Source organism: Trichoderma evansii, assembly GCF_050947405.1.
Source record: "Trichoderma evansii strain SZMC 28006 chromosome Unknown GGI43scaffold_3, whole genome shotgun sequence".
In the NCBI taxonomy this organism is placed as follows: Eukaryota; Fungi; Ascomycota; class Sordariomycetes; order Hypocreales; family Hypocreaceae; genus Trichoderma; species Trichoderma evansii.
In genome coordinates, this window is record NW_028145203.1 from 1,894,725 (window position 1) to 1,913,930 (window position 19,206).

Consider the following 19,206-nt stretch of genomic DNA (forward strand, 5'->3'; position numbering starts at 1 on the left):
TATGTGTTCTAAAAGGTTTTTATTAGTCTAATTACAATATTCTAAGTCTATTCTTTTTTTTTTTTCTTGCTTCTTTCGTATTCCGTGAAGCTGTCCAAAGTCTGAGAAAATGCCTTGGATATGGCTCGCGCTGTTGAAAATGCTTCAAATATGTCCGATTTGAGAACCGCTAGCTATCATTGCCCAACCATTTTTGCTTCCTTTTAACCGCCGCCAACAGGGACAATGTCTCCAAAGAGCTTCTCTCGCTTCATGAAGAACCCGCTTATCATGTGGACGCCACCTCCTACGCAAACGATAATGAACGCCTTTTGCATAGCTTTTGTAATAGCTAAAATGGCTTGGTCTCTTAGATCCCCAGTGATTTCCTCAAAGATGGTACTTTGGGCTCCGGCAACGGCATTCTGAATATCAGAAGCCGTAAAGTTATAGGTACTGCCAGCCAGCACTTGGGTCAAGTTCTTGGTGGCAGTGGATTGAAAGACTTGCCCGGCGATGACTAGTGCAATAACGGTACCACCAATTTGAGCAACATTTTGCAACGAAAGTGCATCGCCCATGTGCTGGGGCTGCACTTTAAGTGTAGCGACAGCATAACCAATCTGCAGAGTTAAACCGGATCCCACAGCTGCAATGACGGTAAAGCCGTATATATAATTCGCGGGGGTCTTGGGATCGAGGTAGGCGGTGAGCAGTGCGCTGCCGAGGGTAATGAAGAAGCCTGCGATGATGTAAATCGGCATATAGTATCGAATTTTGGCGAGGAGATGGCCGGCAGCGAGGTTGAAACTGACGGTAAGGATGACAAAGGGCAGCAGTCGGATAGCAGCCTTAATGGCGGTGTCTCCATGAACGAATTGGAAATAAATGGGGATAAAGTAGACGATAACAAAAAGAGATGTGATGTTTGAGGCTGTTCCAATGTACAACAGGACCTGAGAGCGTGATCTCAGGAGATGGACAGGAAACGACCGGTGTTCAGGAGTTGTAAGGATAGAAAAGGTTTGTTGGATGCCGAAAATGATCAATACAACCACGAATACCACGATAAAGGCAATAGTTCGACCATCATTCCAAGCCCACTGGCCACCTGCCATGGTAAAAGCCATAGTAAAGGAAACCCAAGTACCAGCACCAAGGAACAATCCAAGAAAGTCAATCCGCTTAGTTCGTTCAGCAACAGAGACAGAGTTGCCATCAACAGGATGAATGGCTGGAAGGCCAAAGACATAAATAGGGGCGAAAGCAGCAGCAATGATGAGATTGATGTAAAAAGCCCAACGCCAAGTGGCGCTAGATTGAACAAAGGAGCCTCCAATGACAGGACCAAGGACAGCTCCTATACCCCAACAGAATCCTGTTCCGGTAATATATACACCTCTCTCCTTGGGTGTCGTCAAAACGGTAAAGTAATTCAAGCATCCCATGAAAACACCGCTACCTCCAGCTCCAGCAAGGAGTCGCCCGACAATCAAAGCAGACATACTAGGCGCCGCGCCACAGAGCGCCGATCCAGCTTCAAAGAGAACTGTAGATGCAGCAAATACCCATTTTATGTTATAGTTTGTGTATAAGACGCCGTATAGAAGGATGACGGAAACAGAGCCGAGCGGGAATCCAGCACCGATCCAGGCGAGTTGTTCAACATGGCCAAAAGCTTCGACAACAGAGCCTTGCACGTCGGCAGCAATGGTGGTATCGAGGCCGTAGATGAAGATGGAGACGTAAAGAGCGACGTTGATGAGGATCCAGCGGAAACCGTGGATGGAGCGAATCTCATTGGGTGTGTCGGTAGAAGCAGAAGACGGAGAATCATCAGAGGAAACTGCGGGAGTTTCTTTTTCGATGTTTGGAGTATCGAGATCCATAATAACTTGAATATATTAATTAAGATTCTTTATCTCGGTATGTATGGTGCGTTCAAGTGTCAAGACTTTTATAATATTAAACAAAGGTTGGCTAAAAGGAGTGTGTGAAGATTAAATATCAAATGTGTATATAAATATATAGAACTTGAACAGACTCTTAATCCGAGAGATGATATTAATTGAATTGGCATGCCCTCTTTTAAATATCAATGCTGTGAAACAAGCCTCGAAAGACACTCGGCGTCTCCAGTCTCTCAAACGTGGAATTTGTCAGCTCCATTCATATTTCCGTCTAGTATTTGCGTAATCAAGCCCCTAAATATCAAGTAGAACAAATGAAGAAGGGGGAAAATTTTCATCAGATATGCTTCCAAAGCCTTCTTTGCAGTCCCGAAACCTATTTCCATGCAAATATGCCATGAAAGTGAAGCCAATAACACGGTAACCAATGAGGTGAGCTTCGCACTGGCTCCACAGCCTAGTTGAGTGGCAGGTTTTTGCGTCGTGATGCTGCTGGGGCTAGGCCTGGTTGAGGCTTAGCGGGCGGGATAGCAAAAACTTGCCCTGAGAGAAGCGCCTTATCAGCGGTTCACGATGTGATGAAGCAGATGTGAGATTCTTGTGCTCCTTTTTGCGAACTGTAATAGAAGCTTGGCGAATCGTTTGAAGAGGTATCTCGGAATTATAATGCCGAATTACCTTGTTTTTGTTAGATGGGGCCGGCTGAGAGATAAGATTCAGTTCGGTGGCGGACATCTCTGTATGGTGCTCACATAATAAACGTATACGTGTATGCCCTCTTAAGCATAAGTCTCTAGATACACGTACCCTCGTCATATGCAAGTCGTCTTACCCCATATTCCTATTCAAGCTTAAGCGGCATGTCTGCTTCTAAGCCGACGCTTAGCTTTCCTCTACCCACGTGGTTTCATATACCATGGCAGAGATTTTCATTGCGTGCTTATCTCTATATCGGAATTTAGAACTCCTTTTTTATTGGAATTTGATTCTCAATGGTTGAGCTGCGATGCGAATTTGGCAAAGTCACTACAAGGCCATAGCGGCTTGGTGGGCTCGTATATCTCTGTATAAAGGGATTTCGCTATAAATAATAGAGAGGAAAGAGAAGAAAGAAATGTTCAGCCAAGATGACTCAGTTAACGCAAGGGATTCGTGATATGAATCACCGGATAACCATTCAGACATTAGTGATTAATTGGGAGCCAAGTGGTTGGAAATGCCTAAAGCCAAGAGTAGCTTTATTTAATCCCCAGAGTTGGGGCTCACGCTAATAGTCAATATGTATATAATTTCTTATTACAGACGATTTCAACTACAGTTAGAATGACCGGGGCTGCAAAGGGCAATCGCTAGTGAGTTTAGTTAGATTCCACAACTCATAAAGGGATATAAATCGCTGTCTTTGCACATACCTACGATACTACGCGCTACTAAAGCCGAAGTGTTGGATAGATTAGTGCTTACTATCCGCCAACATGCCGACACTGAGATTATTTAAGATGTAGCAAAGGTTCTTATATTCATTTATTAGGGAGATGTCTTGGCGATTCATTTACACAGCCGCTAGTTAGCTCAGAAGATGCAAATCATACAATGACGAATGAAGTTAACTGGACCTATCCGTGCCTCTACCGACGTACTATCTCTAGTAATTTACAGGCTTGCCTTTCAAATTTCGTAATCATACCCTGGAGTTGCTGAGGCTTTTAATAGGGGATGAAAGGATGTATTGGATGATTCTCAAACAAACTACAGTTTTTGCAGATGACATGAATGTCAAGACGTTTTGAATTACGAGTGTGTATTTACTTCAAATATTCAACGACCGTTTAATGATGAAAAAGAAATTATAAAATATAATGGGATAAAGTGAGGTGCTTCGAGTGAATCTGATGAGAGTGAGAGGCTACCCTAAGTCAAATGTGTATGGACGTAGGCGACGGTGAAAATAAAAAAAACGTTTGTAGACAGGTATAACAGTTTGATTAAGTTACTAGACTGAAAAAAAAAAAAAAAAAAAATAGTCGGAATAAGACATATATAAAGCAGAGTTAAATTATACATCCTTTATCTTTGAGCTTTTTTGTTTCAAATGAGAATCAGATCACTCGATTATCTAGTAGGTGGGCTTGATACAGCGCCCCAGTGATCAACACACAAATTGATTAAGAAGGTTTCTTTCTTGAGTGAAACAGCTCTAAAAGCATTCGACTATTGGTGAAATATTATGAAACTATCTGACATTGTTTGCGATGTGATGTAAGGGAGTAGAAATGAGACATCACTTCACGTCTCAGAGAAAACAAAGATATCTTGTTCGAAAATTATGAGAAAATGATGATATACTAACGCCAATCTATTAGCTGTAAGGCCTTGACGGAGGGATTTATGAATGCCATTATGTGAACATGCATCGTAATTAAGGTAGTTCCACTTCTTTTGTCTCAGCAGCATGCTTTACGACATTTTGCTGAGAGTTTGCAAATCCAAAAGGCAAGTCTCAATTGATGATCCAGTTTGCCAGACGGTCTCAACGGCTATGAAATGTGGTTCACAAAGCGATCTATTGTTGAAAATTGCCTAAGTCCTTAGTCATGGACCCTGGCTGCATTTTTTGTCCTTTATAAACGGCCTCATATGCGACTGGTCGATCACTTGGTCTAGAATAGAGACGCCAGCTCCAAATTTACCGTGTTTCAAAGCGACTCCCTGTTTCTCACTTACTTTTAAAGACAAGTACGCCGCAGATCACTCAAACAGGGTCCTCAAGGCACGAGACTGAGTTCTGCATGTATGCACTCGGACTGACTCGCTGCAGACCACATTGATAGCAAAACCGTAGTTTCCAGCAAGCAAGCCACGTGCTAATTAATTTAAGTGGCGTTTTCGGACTACCATGCAATCTAGATGAAGAGCACGCGATGGGAAAAGGGTGCTCTGTAAGCTTACACCAACACACAACATGCACATGCACACAAACCGGGGAGTTCGGAACTTGACTATGTCGATCGTTCTCATTTAGTATGCGACTCACGAGAGGCCAATTTGCTAACATATGACTCTGGTGCCATTGACCACCGTGCTATAGAAGCCGGTTTTCGAAGAAGTGGGCTATCGGCAGTTGTCTGCTAAAAAGATGCGCACTTTGACCGAGGAGATCTCGTTCGTTTCTTCGCTTCGCGCTTCGCGTAGCGTACTAAGAGGGACAGCTCCATACGGCACACCGCTGAATGCTTGGCGTCTCTCGGATATTGTACCGACAATCGAGCGGCTCTTGTCTCGTGGTGAGCCATATGGGTTGATGGGTCGGAATGGTCGGTTAGCACAAAGGCACATTAGGCACCAGAATAAAAATTGCGGGCATCTGGAGCCTCAGCCCCATATACAAACAACAACACGTTGGAACAATTCTGAGGAGACTCCACGGGGAATGGAGAGCACTGGGGAAATACGCAGCATGGCGGAGTAAAAAGGGGTAGAAAAAATTATCATCATGCGGCCAAGCTGAAAATACCTCCTCGCAAATACTGCAGCCTAGAGGAAGAGACACCTCGTAAGCGGCGGATGGAGGAAAGGATGGACAGGAAAGTAATCCAGATGGCTCATGCAGGCTCAGCTCATGCGGATTCAGGCCATCAGTGGCACCGATTCCATTAGAATGGAAGAGAAGACAGCTGGTTTCGACGAGAATAGCTGAGACTCGTGAGTGATCGACATTCGCAAGGGAAGAAAACACTGGGTCGAAACCATCAGCAAGAAGCAAGCCAAGCAAACCAGACCAGAAAGTCACTGCAGACGGGCGTCGTTGGCAAGAATTGATCGGGCGTAGGTGGCTAAACGATTCATTCTCAACTAAAATAATGAAGTCGTCAAGGGGGCGATTAGTGTCACGAGTAGCATCGGACTGTGCACTATGCTATGTGCTACGTGATGCGTTGGTGTGTGTTGTGTGTGTGCGTGTGTGTGCGTGTGTGTGTGTGCGGTTTTCGAGATTACTGATTGAGCCGAAGATTATGCGACCGGTAGAAGTCTGGTGCCACTGATACTGGTTTCGTATCGGGTACCTATCGTCGCCTCGTCGCCATCGTCTGCGGACAAAGTTGCCTGAGGCCGAGGCAAGGCAAACCTTGACCACAAAATTATTTTCTTGTAGACTCCTTCTAGAAAACACTAATCCAAGTTATTTCATGTACCCTCTGCGCGACAATTCATTTAATTTCAGGAATCTCAATCCGCCAAGCAAATCAAGGCTCTGCGCGGCCCATATCGCATCCTGTAGCAGAATGCGAATTGAAGTACTGCGACGACTCCAATCACTGACTCGGGCCCCACGATGACTCCATCTTCGGCGCCTCGCCCACTTTTCCGCCGGCAGTCAATTGGCCGTGGCACACCAAAAGCTCCGGCTGGTCCCATCAGCCTCCATCACGCAGACGTCATAGACGAGGGATCAGCATCAGGCAGAAGCTTTTCGAAGACCCATGAGGAAGAAAATTTCGCGATGGCGTTGAATCTTTGAAGATGCTTCGCCTGACAAGGTGCAGCGTGGCAAGTAAATGCCTCGCCGATGCAAGGGCAGCAGCAGATGCAAGTCAGGAGAGCTGCTGGTAGGATTTTGGAGGCAAGGCAACTGTGTCCATCTGTCTCTGGATGGGCTGCGAGCATGGGCCACTCAAGCAAGCAGTCGATGTGAAGTGCACACGCCTGAACAGCTCTCTGGCTCTAAGCACGCGAGTCTAATCTACGAGAAGCATCGATCGATACGGGCTTATGCAAGGCTTTGCTTTCGGCCTGCTATTGGCGTCCCGGCCCCCGATCGCATCTTGCCCCCTGCTAGTTACTTGTCAAGTGCCGTACTCCGACCCCCTGCCGTCACCACTCACAGCGATGGCCTGGCGCCACTACCGGACAGACATGGACCTGCTTGGCATCTTCGAGTGCGCCTTTGACGTCTGTTGAGGCTAGTCTAGCCTAACGAACGGGACCTGGGACTAGTTCTTTGCGCAGGCAAAACAGGGAAGTTTGGAGAATGTGGAAAGATTGAAAGAAACGGAAGTATAGCGAAAAAGTGGCATGTTCGAGGCCATAGCCCATGGTGATATTATCGCAACGATAGCATCAAAACAATGTTTGCGGGCTGCGCTGTGCGGTCTAGAACGCCGAACGGGCAGACAGAAGGGATAGACATTAGAGAATGTGGGTTATTCTTAGGTTTAAATCTAGCTGTGTGTCTCTGTTTTGAGCATGGCCGAGAACGTGCGAGGACTCCAAGGTGCTGGGCCGTCCGTTCTCGCTGATTGAGTCGTGTCTCACTATGCCCTTGTTGCTTGGGATACTACCCCATGCAACCGCAAGCGACCTCCAGCATTCCCCATTTCTTGCTCCTTTTCGGAAACTGCTAATGTTGGGGTATCGAGTACGTACTTTTTCTGCGTGGGCAGTATAATCCGCGAACGGCCGCAGAGGCGCTGAGATTAGGACGATTTTCAACATTCTAGGCCTGGGGCATTATCCGCGTGCGTAATCTTCGCATCTGCATTTACACTCCGCGATCTGAGCTTCTGTCGGTTTGGCCGAATACGTTGGTCGCTAGGTAGTAGTACTACCACTTTGTATAAATCTCCATGGTACGGTTGGATGGGGCATGGACGTCATGTTGACTAGTCTCGGTGGGTGTGGGTATTCTTACTTTTGCAGCGACACGGTGAGACCCGGAATCCCCATTATTTTCTTTTCGCCGCAGGATACCAGGCGAACTTGCTCTCGGTCGATATTCCATTTTATAATACTAGTCCTACCTGCTTGAACCCTGAACTACTCACGATTCTGAATGCAGCTGAAGTTAAATACCCAGGCTCGCCCTCCGCAGTAAACTTTTGCTCCCCTCCTTTTCCCACATTCATCCTCCGCACTCTGCCTTCTTCTATTTCTTCTTATACTTCTTCTTCCCCAGATCTTCTCATCCAATCTCATGTTAGTGGTTCCAATTTTTGAGTAAGCTGAAGAAGAATTCTTGCTGCACCGCATATCAATATGGCGGCGCCGCACCACACACATTTCTCTGAGGATCCTCCTCAGGTCCTGAATCAAAGGGACCTGGACCTTGCCAATGAAAGGCTTAATGCCAATGGCTCACAAGGTGGTGAGGGGTCCAGCACGGACAACATCGAAAAGCAGGAAGACGCCAACCTGCCTACCGGCACCGACAACAAGCTGGAGAAGCTAGGTACATATGACAAGTATGAGATTACGGAAGATGACTGCTACGAGGAGCTGGGCTACTGCTTTCCTAAATGGAAAAAATGGTACATCTTGACCGTCATCTTCTGGGTTCAAGTGTCAATGAACTTCAACACTTCTCTGTATTCCAACGCCATTCCCGGCATCTCAGAGGAATTCGGTGTTAGTGCACAGGCGGCACGATGTGGTGCCATGATCTTCTTGGTACTCTACGCTTTTGGTTGTGAGCTTTGGGCGCCCTGGTCGGAGGAATTCGGCCGTTGGCCCGTCTTACAGCTCTCTCTGTTCCTGGTCAACATCTGGCAGCTTCCTGTCGCGCTGGCTCCCAACTTCGCTAGCGTCATGGTCGGTCGTGCTCTGGGTGGTCTTTCTTCAGCTGGTGGCTCCGTCACCCTGGGTATGATTGCCGATATGTGGGAGGCTGATAACCAGCAGTATGCTGTCGCATACGTTGTCTTCTCTTCCGTCGGTGGATCCGTCTTGGGTCCCATTGTCGGTGGCTTCACCGAGAAATATCTTAACTGGAGGTGAGTAATCAATTGGTCTTATATACTTCTTTACGCTTGCTGACATTACCCGTTTTAGATGGTCTATCTGGGTTCAGCTCATTCTGGGTGGATTTGTTCAGCTAGTGCACTTCTTCACTGTCCCTGAAACCCGTACTACCATCATGATGAACCGTATTGCCAAGAAGCGTCGGGCGGAAAAGGGCGAAAACATTTGGGGACCTGATGAGCTTGTCCCATTCCGCGATCGCTTCTCTGTCAAGGAGATTCTCACTACTTGGATCCGTCCCTTCAAGATGTTCCTTACTGAGCCCATTGTCTTGGTGCTTTCCCTGCTCTCTGGTTTCTCCGATGCCCTCATCTTCATGTTCATCCAATCCTTTGCCTTGGTGTACAAGCAGTGGGGATTCGGCACTGTTGAGATCGGATTGAGCTTCATCCCCATTGGTATTGGCTATGCCATCGCCTGGCTCCTCTTTATCCCTGCCATTAAGCGCAACATCAAAGAGCGAAAGGCTAAGCCTAATGATGAGCGCGCACAGTATGAATCTCGTCTTTGGTTCCTTCTGTACACTGCCCCCTGCTTGCCTATTGGTCTCATTGGCTTCGCCTGGACCATTCAAGGCCCTCCTATCCACTGGATTGGTTCTATGATCTTCGTTGCTATTGTTGGTATCGCAAACTACGCCATCTACATGGCCACTATCGATTACATGATTTGCGCGTACGGCCCTTACTCTGCTTCTGCTACCGGTGGCAACGGTTGGTCTCGAGACTTCCTGGCTGGTGTTCTCACCATTCCCGCGACTCCTTTCTTCACCAACATCGGAGCTTCAAGTGGAAACAACTTGGAATATGCCAGCACTATTCTCTTCTGTATCTCTTTCGTCCTGGTACTTGCTGTCTACGTCATCTACTGGAAGGGCCCGGCCCTTCGTAAGCGATCACCCTTTGCTCAGCGACTTGCCGACGCTCGTGCTGAGAACACCAACGAAGGCCGTCGCGGCAGTGTTTCATATGATCCTATGCGCCGAAGTAAGTTGATATCAATCCATGCATTTATAATACTCAATACTAATTTACCTACAGCTTCCACCTCATCTGGTACCGGTGCCGCTCGACCTCAGCCTGACAGGCGATACAGCCAACAGAACCGCTTCTTCGGCGAGAGCAGAGTCACCCCTCGTGGCACTCCCAGAGGCACCCCTGCTGCCAGTCGTCGCCAGTCTCTTGCCAATGTTGCAAGAAAATAATGCGGTGTCCGTGACGAGGTATATACATGTATGGGATAGAATATAGAAACTAGGTCCATTTTGTCTTTTAATTTTTGCAGAGCGAGTTGGTCTGCATATTCGCTGCGAATTTGGCTTTCGAGATTTGTGGGAATACCTTGTATCATTATTTACGTCATGCTTTCTTTTGTTTTTATACCATAGTCCTTGGATGAGACGTACTTTTTGATATTAAATGTTAAAACTGGTAAAATAATATTTTTTTGGTGTTACAATGTTGCCCAATCCAATGCCTCTAAACATGCAGCCACCGATGGCATGAATACATGTATCACAATTGTTGAGACGCCACAGCGGTGCCATAATTTAGATGACTTGCTCAAAATCAATGTTATGTGTTGAGGGGCTCGAGATATGTATCGAAATAGGTTTGTGCTTGGAAGTGGAGACTGCTAGATTTTTAGTACTTGTGCTTTTATTCTAATGATGCTTTACCAACATCGCGTACAAAAGATCGTCATCATGTGGAGCCAGCCAACGGCGCCCAGCTCGGCCTAATCGTGAATCACTTTACCAAATTTGAAAGCTAAAGATTCCAAATTGGGAATACCAAATATGTCTCCCGAGAGCCAAGTAGAAAGCATAGATCTACTTGACCCACTCTCGTAATGCGGTATTGGAAATATTCCTCGTCCAGTAAAGACTGGTTTGTAGCTAGCATGGTATAAAAATAAAATCCGGCTTAATATCCAACCTCTCGTATGAAATATAGTTTGCCCAATCATTTTCTAATATTGGTGATTTACTCTTTCTGGCCGATGCATTTTCTTATTTGGGAATCGCATTCAGTCAGCCACATGTTGGGAGACTATTATTAGCTACAGTGACACTTGTATCACTTCAAAATATTTAAAGGTCATATTTTAGTAGGGAATCTAATATAGCTATCAAATTTCCCAATGAGCAGCTAACTATATGAAGAATGACGTGAGAAACATCTTGAAGTCGTGCCACTTCCATATATTTATTTAAACTCGTGAAGAACCACCCACCCATTTTATGAACACGCTCCTCGCTTCTTGACTCGAGACGCTCATATCTATTAAATATTTCCGTTGCTCTTGCCATGGCTGATAACACAAGCACCACTCACAAGTTACTAATATTTGGATAGAAAATCGTTTACAGCTACTAGCTTCAAGTAACATTATCGAGGAAACCGGAGAGGGTCTTTTCGTGCCGACGGTCTTTTCGCTCGCCCTTGGCGATAAGAGCACTCTCATCGCGACAGCACTCCGAACTAGGCATTTATATTGAACGTACCATGATAAGGGGCTGCCACAAACTAATTGGGAAACTACTTGACCCCAACCGACCATACCATGCATTCTTCTCTTCACTTTCCCGAATATTTCGCCAAGACTGGCTATCGCATGCCATCGGCTGACACTGATAGTTGTTATACTGATACCTACCCCGAGAAACAAGATTTCTTTGACCGATGCAAGGGAAATCCTTCGTACCAAGAGAGGTTCTCTAGTCTTATGATCTTATACGGCAAAGACAGGAGACCATGGCCTCAGTTTTACGATACTCGCACACTACTCGAAGGCTCCGACCTGAGCGATGGTAGCGCATTAGTTGTGGATATTGGTAGATATCATGGTGTAGATCTTCTTCAAGTGCTCAAGAAATATCCTGATATCCCGGCAGGATCACTCGTGCTACAGGATTTGCCAAATGTTATTGCTTCCGCTAATCTTACTACAGATAAGATCAAAGCTATGGAACATGACTTTCTCGAGCCCCAGCCAGTAAAAGGTCAGTTCCCTGGTTTGATTTAATTTAAAAAACAATTGGTTCTTTTTTTTTTTTTTTTTTTTTTGGCTTGATGCTGACAGTAGATAAAGGGAGCCGAGCATACTACTTTCACACTGTTCTTCACGACTGGCCAGACAAGACGGTAGTGGATATTCTGAAACAGGTTGCAGCTGCCATGAAGCCTGGTTATTCAAAAGTGTCAATCCATGACATAGTCTTCCCGACTATGGGAGCTAGCCACCACCAAACTGGTTTGGGTTGTTTCATACTGCAAATGTCTGGCAAGGAAAGAATAGAGGCGACCTGGAATAAAGTGATCAATGAAGCCGATATGAAGATTGTTAAGATTTTGCCGGATGGCCGTGGGTATGAGAGCTTAATTGAAGCTGAATTGCTATAGATGGAAAGATTTGCATATATAATAGGTGTGCGCTGAAATATACTCTCTCTTTCTCAAAGATGACATATACTATGGTTTTCAGTGAAGTACTCGTTGCAACAACAGTGCGTCTGCTGAGGGATGGAATGGATTATTTCCAGTTTATACTTTGTATTTCTGCTGTATATTTGGGAATTACGCTCAGAAACTATATGTTATATCAACTTAACGCTACTCTGCTGCTATTAATCTGATTCTGGTAGTGACAGACTTTTGGGATTGCTTGCCATATTAACTTTCTTCTGGTTGATAAGGTTATTATGAAGTGTCTATTCTCTCAGTAACTATGATGTATAAAGGGCGTGGCGCCATGGTTTGCCAGCGACGTTGGGACCATTTTGAGAGATATTTAATCTAGGGCTTGTTCCTAAATTTTCTTTACTAACAGCAGCGCCATCGCTACCTCTCCACGCAGCACCTCTTCGCCAGGTTTGATGCCAGCTTCGTGTAAAAGGCTCTCCATTCGCCTTCTCAGCTTCCTGACCAAGTCTTCTTCTGTCCCAACCTTATCTGGGAAAGTCTCCCTCCATCGAGTTACCGGACTAGATGTACCCATTATTTTCTCAAACTGCTCCGGTGTAATTGGACCTCCCGTGCGAACTGGTACCTCGTCATCCCCGCCTGTTTTATCCTTGTTCCACTCTTTGCGGACGAAGCTATCTTTATCGAACTCTGCTACCGGAACTTCAAGTGTCCAAGGCAATGGTAGGCTATTATAGAGATCGTGAGCCAGCCTGTTACCTGACTTCGCGTATGGCCGTAGCTCAGTGTAGAATTCGTCTACGGCAGCTTGTATTGCAGCCCCGTTCGGCGTCTTTGTGGTGTTTATCCCCGCGCCCGACCTGATCCAAATCGCAACGGTACCGCCAGGCTTTAGGATGCGCGCTGCGGCTTTCCAGAAGCCTGCCATGTCGAACCAATGGGCCGCTGTGGCAGCAGTGACCATGTCGACGCTACCATCGGAGACCGGCGGCTCCAAGTCGACACCAAGTGTTTCGGCAAATGATACCTCAAAACGTATAGGTAAATTCTCTGACTTGGCGGAAGCGCGTGCGGTGTCAATCATGCCCTCCGATGGATCCAGGCCTATAGCATTTTTGAAGAAGGGAGCCAAGTCTTTGATGGCTTGGCCAGGGCCGCAGCCGACGTCAACAACGGTATCGAGTTGGCCGCCCGTAGAAGTGTGGTGGTCGACGATGATTTTAAAGAGCTCTGGAGGATACCCAGGGCGTACCACCGAGTAATTCTGGCCCTGCTCCGCGGAATATGAACGAAAGATGTCTTCTGTAGTTCCCATGGTTACGGATAAAACAAATTGAAGCTATAAGCTGAAGCTGAAAGTTGAAGATTGGTGTTAATTAGAAACGTTGGAGATGTGCCAAAAGTTGCAGCCTGATCATGCATTTATACCTTGACGAAGCTAATTTTAGCTGCCGATCCGGAGACCGAAGCTATACCAGACACTGATTGACCCCTTGAAACTATTTTTAGCTGCCGAATCGGAAACCGAAGCTATACAAAACCTCGATTTACATCTTGATGAAGCCCTTTTTTGCCGAGTCGGGGGCCGATCTGCGTTTACAATCGCTGTAATAATTTTGTTCCGCCCCGGCGCGTCGTAATCTGCTTCCCGTTTAAGCATATTTCAAGAGTCTTGTTCCTGATTTAGGAGCGTATCGAACTATAAAGAATTAGCGGAGCCTTTAATTAACAACTGCCAATCAAGAACAAAAGACTCGATTTACTCAACTTGAACTGAAACAAGCGCTTTTGAGCTTCAAAAAACATTGAGAATATTAATGCAAGTACACTCTACCTAGTGAACGCAAGTACTCGCTAGTTAGTAAATACATGTAATTATATAAGTGCGTGGCTAATGTCTTTAAGTACTTGTAATGACTTTATAGCACCATACATGTCTACAACAGAATTGAATAAATTTATGTCGGGTTGTTTATTCCAAATTATATAAAACAGGACGTTTGCCCAATATTTAGTTAGTAAAGTTCGAATTCACAATGATCTGGCCCTCAATACGAGTTCTCGCTAACAGGATCAACACCTACGTGATGTTACCATGCTGCATGATGGTATGCCAATTGTAGGATGAATATCAAGTGATATCTAACCTTTATTTACTTCCTTAGTCCGACTCAGAGAAGTAGTCTGGCGAGTTTGAGTTTTTTTTTTTTTTTTTTTTTAATTTATTTCTTTCGACAAAGTTATCTCATCTATTCCAGTCAAAAACACCCTTCTTCTTGTAACATAGATCAAAATACTGTCAAAATCCCATCGCCAATCTACATATTTTCGGCAGCGCATGGGTCAGCTTACGCTCTCCCGCCTCTACCTTGTATTTTCACTTCTCAGCTATAGATTTATGTAAAGTTAGGCAATTCTGCCGCACGGAAACATTTCCCATTTAAGTATCTTTGAACAATAGTCGAAATGTATTATATTATTCTTCATCAGAGAACCAACATTACTCTATCTCAATATTTTTTCCAGAAAGTGTCCTCGCTGCATCTTTTGCTATACTCAATTATCCACGAAAATGTTTCTCTAAGCACGGCGTAGACCTTGTGTCAAAATCTGTTTCGACTCAATCCTCGTATGATGAATGGACTATTCCAGTGCACTTAAGTCAAGGAGAGAGTACTACCGGAAGTAGAGAGGCAGTGTCAAGTTCCATAGAGTGGGATTGGCTTGATCTGTACTTCCGCAATCTATTTGCGGAGAAGTTTAGTCGATTCATCAACTGCGGCGAACAATCTAGACCTGTATTTGCGGGAGCTAATCGTCTTGGGTTAGTTCCCGCCCAGCAATTTCGATGCTTACCTAGGCTACAGCAGGTAATTACTGTATACAATATGGGCTGATCCTAGAGGCATAGTCCAAACGGTTCATACATACGTCCATTTATGAAAGCCCACCAGGTTGCCCCATGAGAGGAAAAGAGAGCTAGTGGTGTACGATTGCCAATACTACTACCTCGGCACACTGGTGGGTTATTCGATCCGAGCTATTCGATAAATAGCATAGCCTTGTGCCTCATATAATGGGTACTTCACTCTTTACGGAGTATTGCCTACTATGTTATTATGCTCCGCCTCTGGCCTGTAGGGTTCATGGTAGTTGAACTACCCCGGATTTGACTTATTAAGCTTAGAAGTCCCAGATTCGGGCAGTGTATATAACCCGATTCTGCGTAGTATGTGACTAGCACTACGATGCGGCGGACATTCCATCTCCACCCTACGGTAAGTGAACTAGCATCTGCGGGGGTGATCTTCCCTCCACGAATACAATGCTGTGGGATACGGGTTGTAAATTTATTTTTGTTGGGAGTCAAGGAAGAATTCCGTGAGGGCCTTGGAATATAAATTGGTATGCAAGGACAGCATCTCCCGTTCCATTGAACAAGAATAGTAGCCATCCTGATATTGCCTGAAATTTACTTTAGAGCCTCATCCCCTCTATAAGCGTTTTCTCGTTAGGTGGGGCTACTCTACCACGATGGCACAAGTCCATGGACACTACGATCCCAAATTCGAAGAGCTCCGGAAGCTTTTCCAAAAGAATCTGGATTCTAAAGCTGACGTTGGAGCTTCCATCACTGTGAATATAGACGGCAAAAACGTTGTCGATATTTGGGGGGGATATGTTGACGAAGAATGTACCCGTCCATGGCAGTCTGATACTATCGTTCCAGTCTGGTCGTGCACAAAGGGAGTCACAAGTCTTGCTCTTTTGATGCTCATTGATCGCGGCTTAGTGGATCCTAATGCAAAAGTTGCTCAGTACTGGCCCGAATTCGCAGCCAACGGGAAGCAAGATGTTGAGATTCGGCATCTTTTGTCTCATACGTCAGGCCTTTCAGCATGGGAAGAAATGATAACCTTTGAGGACTTGCCTAACCAAGACGCTCTTGCAGTCAAGCTTGCAGCACAAAGTCTTCTCTGGGAACCCGGTACAGCATCAGGATATCACGCAATTACTTTTGGAATATTGATAGCCGAAGTCTTGCGACGCGTGACAGGCAAGACGTTGAAACAGTTTGTCTCTGAGGAGATTGCGGGTCCGTTGAATGCAGATTTCCAGATTGGCCTCTCGGATAAAGATATTTCTCGCGCGAGCAATGCTATTGCGCATAAAGATTTATCACCAATTCAGGTGATGCCCGAACCAGGATCAATCTCGTTCAAGACGCTCGCCAATCCTGTCTTCAGCCCAAATTTTGTCAATACGGAAGAGATCCGAAAGGCAGACCTCGGTTCTTTCAACGGATTTGCAAATGCTCGCGGGTTGAACCGCATCTACTCCACCCTAGCACTCGGTGGTGGAGTTGACGGAGTGCAGCTGCTGTCTCAAAAAACAATTGACCTCATCTTCCAAGAGCAGTCAGACGGCATAGATTTAGTAATGGGACAGCCCGTAAGCTTTGGCATTGGATATGCGCTCGGAGGGCGAGGCGCTGCAAACTTCATGCCAACTGGGAGAATTGGCTGGTGGGGAGGCTGGGGTGGATCGTTATTCGTCTTTGATCTCGACAGGAAACTCACATTTACATATGCTATGAACCAGATGTCGTATAACATAATGGTAAAGGGGAGAGAGGGGGAGTATGTGATGGCTGTATATAAAGCTTTGGGGGTAGCAGAATAGCGGTTCTCCTCTAATGGATAAGCAATAACTTACGAAATAAAGTATGAAAAGCTATTAATAAAGTTTATTGCTCTGAGCAACTATTTTCTAAATGTTTTCTATTCTTTGCATAGTAAAGAGTGGTCTTTCCCCTCTCCTCGCTCTCCAGTAATTGGTCGATCTGAATAATTCGATACAGCCTTGAAGTGTCCAGCCCCATTTCTTATAAAACTCTGCTGTTACTTCCCAAGATGCTACATCACACGGGTCTCCCCATACGATAAGACCGCCTTCTCTCTGATCGGCGTCTAGTCCCACCATCCAATGACACAGATTATCTGCGTCGTAATGTGAATTATTCGCCACTGCGCTTGTACTTGATTCAAGGCGCAAAAGATTATCTCTCATTTCAGGAAATGGTAAGATATCGAACCATGGATGATGTGGAGTAGTTCTCTGTAGATTTGTGGGTGTGAGATTTTTTGGAAGACGGGTTAGCGGTATATTACCAGCAAGACGACTTGAGCGGGTAAGCGCAGAATCGAAAAATGGAGATGAACAAGTATCGTCTGTCAGATTGGCTGTGGATAGTCCGATAATGGCACTGATATTTCCAAGTGCTCTCATGACATTGAACTGCATTATGCATAGAAGATGATCATTAGACGGTGAGCATCCTATGTGGCTCCCAAGTTTCAGCCTATAGAATTGCAAGAATACCGTCCTCGGGTCGGTGTACCAAGGAGCTGTGTTAGGATGTGCATCTGTATCTGCATCATGCTTCTCATCAGCATCTCGATGGGACACCTGAAGTGGAGCATGACTGAGGCTGCTCTTCTCGACTAAAGCACCGGTTGGCAGATTAGGAATAGGTATGGTCTTGCTATTAGCCGTTCTCTTCGATCTCTTATTGGGCACTTCATGCGTCTGTCTCCTTCGTAACCGATATGCTCTCTGATTAAGCCGGTTTTGCACTCTGCGCCGTACTCTTGGATCGGTAGTACCTCTCCACTCATCATCGTCATAACGCGCCATGGATGCAGCCTCATATATATCATGCATCTTGGCTATTGCGGATCTCCCTGTCAAAAAATTGACTGGCCTGAACTGTTTTCTCGGAGATTACATCGAAGAGAAGAGAAGACATCTCGGTAGACGTAACCGGCCACTTGCTTAATAGCTGAACTATCCAAGCGCTAATAATGCCGTCTGCTTACACCTCGAATATCATTGGTGCAGCGAGTCCCCACAACGTTGCTACAATCTTTAGATCGCGAGATGGGGTGGCTTAGACAAAAATCGTATCCAATCACGGCCGAAGAGTAAGCTAGTTGCAGGCTGAAGCAGTCTGAAGAGGAAAACGCCAAACGGGGATAACGGCGAAGTAGTTGGTCCAAAATTTCAAATCATGGAAATGCCAATGTAAAAATGATGTATATAAGGGCCAAGAATCTCCTTACTGATTCTTCAGAATGAGTTAATACACCAACGCTTTATTTACATCCAAAATGGTAGCACACACATTCCTCATCACCGGCGCCTCTTCTGGCATCGGCGTGCAAATTGTCTATGCTGCTCTTGCAGCTGGCCATAAAGTGTTGGCCGCCACTCGCAACCCCCAGGCAGCGGCGGTCAAGTATCCTACAGTCCAACAGCTAGGCGGGCAATGGGTCGAGATAGACGTCGACAAACGAGAGACAGAAGCTACTGTTGAGAAGCTTGTCAAAGAGTACAATGTTGATATATTGGTCTGCAATGCCGGATATGCAATGCTAGGTCCGCTTGAGGAGATGAGGTAAGAGACTCATGCTATTTTTTGGTGTACATTTGTCTAACTATGTGTATTAGCGTCGATGAATTTGAGGCTCAACTGCAGACAAATACCATTGGAGCTGTGCGCTGCATCAAGGGTGCCTTGCCTCATTTTAGAAAGAATGGCGCAGGAACAATCGTAAATGTCAGCAGTTTAGCTGGCTTTTATGGTGCCCCTGCAACAACCGCCTATTCGGCTTCCAAGTTCGCTTTGAGCGGCTTCTCAGAAGCTTTGGCAACTGAAGTAGGCGTATTTGGTATTAGGGTTATACTTGTTGAGCCAGGCTCTTTCAGGACCAATTTGGTCACCAATCTTATAGTCCCCGCGCGCAAAATTAACGAATATGATGGTACTCCCGCTAGAGGACTTGTGGAGTATCAGCATGCGTCAGATGGCCAGCAGCCAGGAGATCCCATCAAGGGAGGGAAGAGGATAGTAGACGTGGCGACTGATGGGGCAGGAGAGGTCCTGGCAAAGAAAGGCAAAGGAGAAGTTTTACGAGTTCTCCTTGGATCTGATTGTTTCGGTATCGCCAAACAAAAGCTCAGAAAGGTGGAAGAAGAGTTGGGTATTATAGAAGAGATTGCTAAGAGCACAGATTTTGCTTAAGGTTAGTGAGCTG

The 19,206-nt window shown here is 45.7% G+C and overlaps 7 protein-coding genes across 7 annotated transcripts; 4 read left to right on the forward strand and 3 right to left on the reverse strand.

Annotated features, from left to right (window-relative positions):
- Positions 1-203: 203 nt before the first annotated feature.
- On the reverse strand, positions 204-1,868 carry GGI43DRAFT_420918 (MFS general substrate transporter; the record flags this gene model as incomplete). Its single annotated transcript, XM_083207875.1, has 1 exon — positions 204-1,868. One exon carries the CDS (start codon positions 1,866-1,868, stop codon positions 204-206), a length of 1,665 nt encoding a protein of 554 aa, XP_083064332.1.
- A 6,054-nt stretch (positions 1,869-7,922) lies between these two features.
- GGI43DRAFT_380677 (major facilitator superfamily domain-containing protein) lies at positions 7,923-9,888 on the forward strand (the record flags this gene model as incomplete). The annotated part of the gene is made up of 3 exons (XM_083203015.1): positions 7,923-8,656; positions 8,715-9,670; positions 9,725-9,888. 3 exons carry the CDS (start codon positions 7,923-7,925, stop codon positions 9,886-9,888), a joined length of 1,854 nt encoding a protein of 617 aa, XP_083064333.1.
- A 1,361-nt stretch (positions 9,889-11,249) lies between these two features.
- Positions 11,250-12,088, forward strand: GGI43DRAFT_380678 (S-adenosyl-L-methionine-dependent methyltransferase; the record flags this gene model as incomplete). Its single annotated transcript, XM_083203016.1, has 2 exons — positions 11,250-11,688; positions 11,778-12,088. 2 exons carry the CDS (start codon positions 11,250-11,252, stop codon positions 12,086-12,088), a joined length of 750 nt encoding a protein of 249 aa, XP_083064334.1.
- Positions 12,089-12,249: 161 nt separating this feature from the next.
- Positions 12,250-13,719, reverse strand: GGI43DRAFT_396780 (class I SAM-dependent methyltransferase). Its single transcript, XM_083205014.1, has 2 exons — positions 13,538-13,719; positions 12,250-13,461 (listed from the first exon to the last, which is right to left on the reverse strand). Exon 2 carries the CDS (start codon positions 13,422-13,424, stop codon positions 12,495-12,497), a length of 930 nt encoding a protein of 309 aa, XP_083064335.1. The 5' UTR covers positions 13,425-13,461; positions 13,538-13,719; the 3' UTR covers positions 12,250-12,494.
- Positions 13,720-15,365: 1,646 nt separating this feature from the next.
- GGI43DRAFT_396782 (serine hydrolase domain-containing protein) lies at positions 15,366-16,884 on the forward strand. The gene has a single exon (XM_083205015.1). The coding sequence runs from the start codon at positions 15,644-15,646 to the stop codon at positions 16,790-16,792; it is 1,149 nt and encodes a 382-aa protein (XP_083064336.1). The 5' UTR covers positions 15,366-15,643; the 3' UTR covers positions 16,793-16,884.
- GGI43DRAFT_396783 (bZIP transcription factor) lies at positions 16,844-17,928 on the reverse strand. The gene has a single exon (XM_083205016.1). The coding sequence runs from the start codon at positions 17,831-17,833 to the stop codon at positions 16,880-16,882; it is 954 nt and encodes a 317-aa protein (XP_083064337.1). The 5' UTR covers positions 17,834-17,928; the 3' UTR covers positions 16,844-16,879.
- Positions 17,929-18,093: 165 nt separating this feature from the next.
- GGI43DRAFT_396784 (uncharacterized protein) lies at positions 18,094-19,203 on the forward strand. Its single transcript, XM_083205017.1, has 2 exons — positions 18,094-18,566; positions 18,620-19,203. The coding sequence occupies exons 1-2, from the start codon at positions 18,280-18,282 to the stop codon at positions 19,191-19,193; spliced, it is 861 nt and encodes a 286-aa protein (XP_083064338.1). The 5' UTR covers positions 18,094-18,279; the 3' UTR covers positions 19,194-19,203.
- Positions 19,204-19,206: the final 3 nt, after the last annotated feature.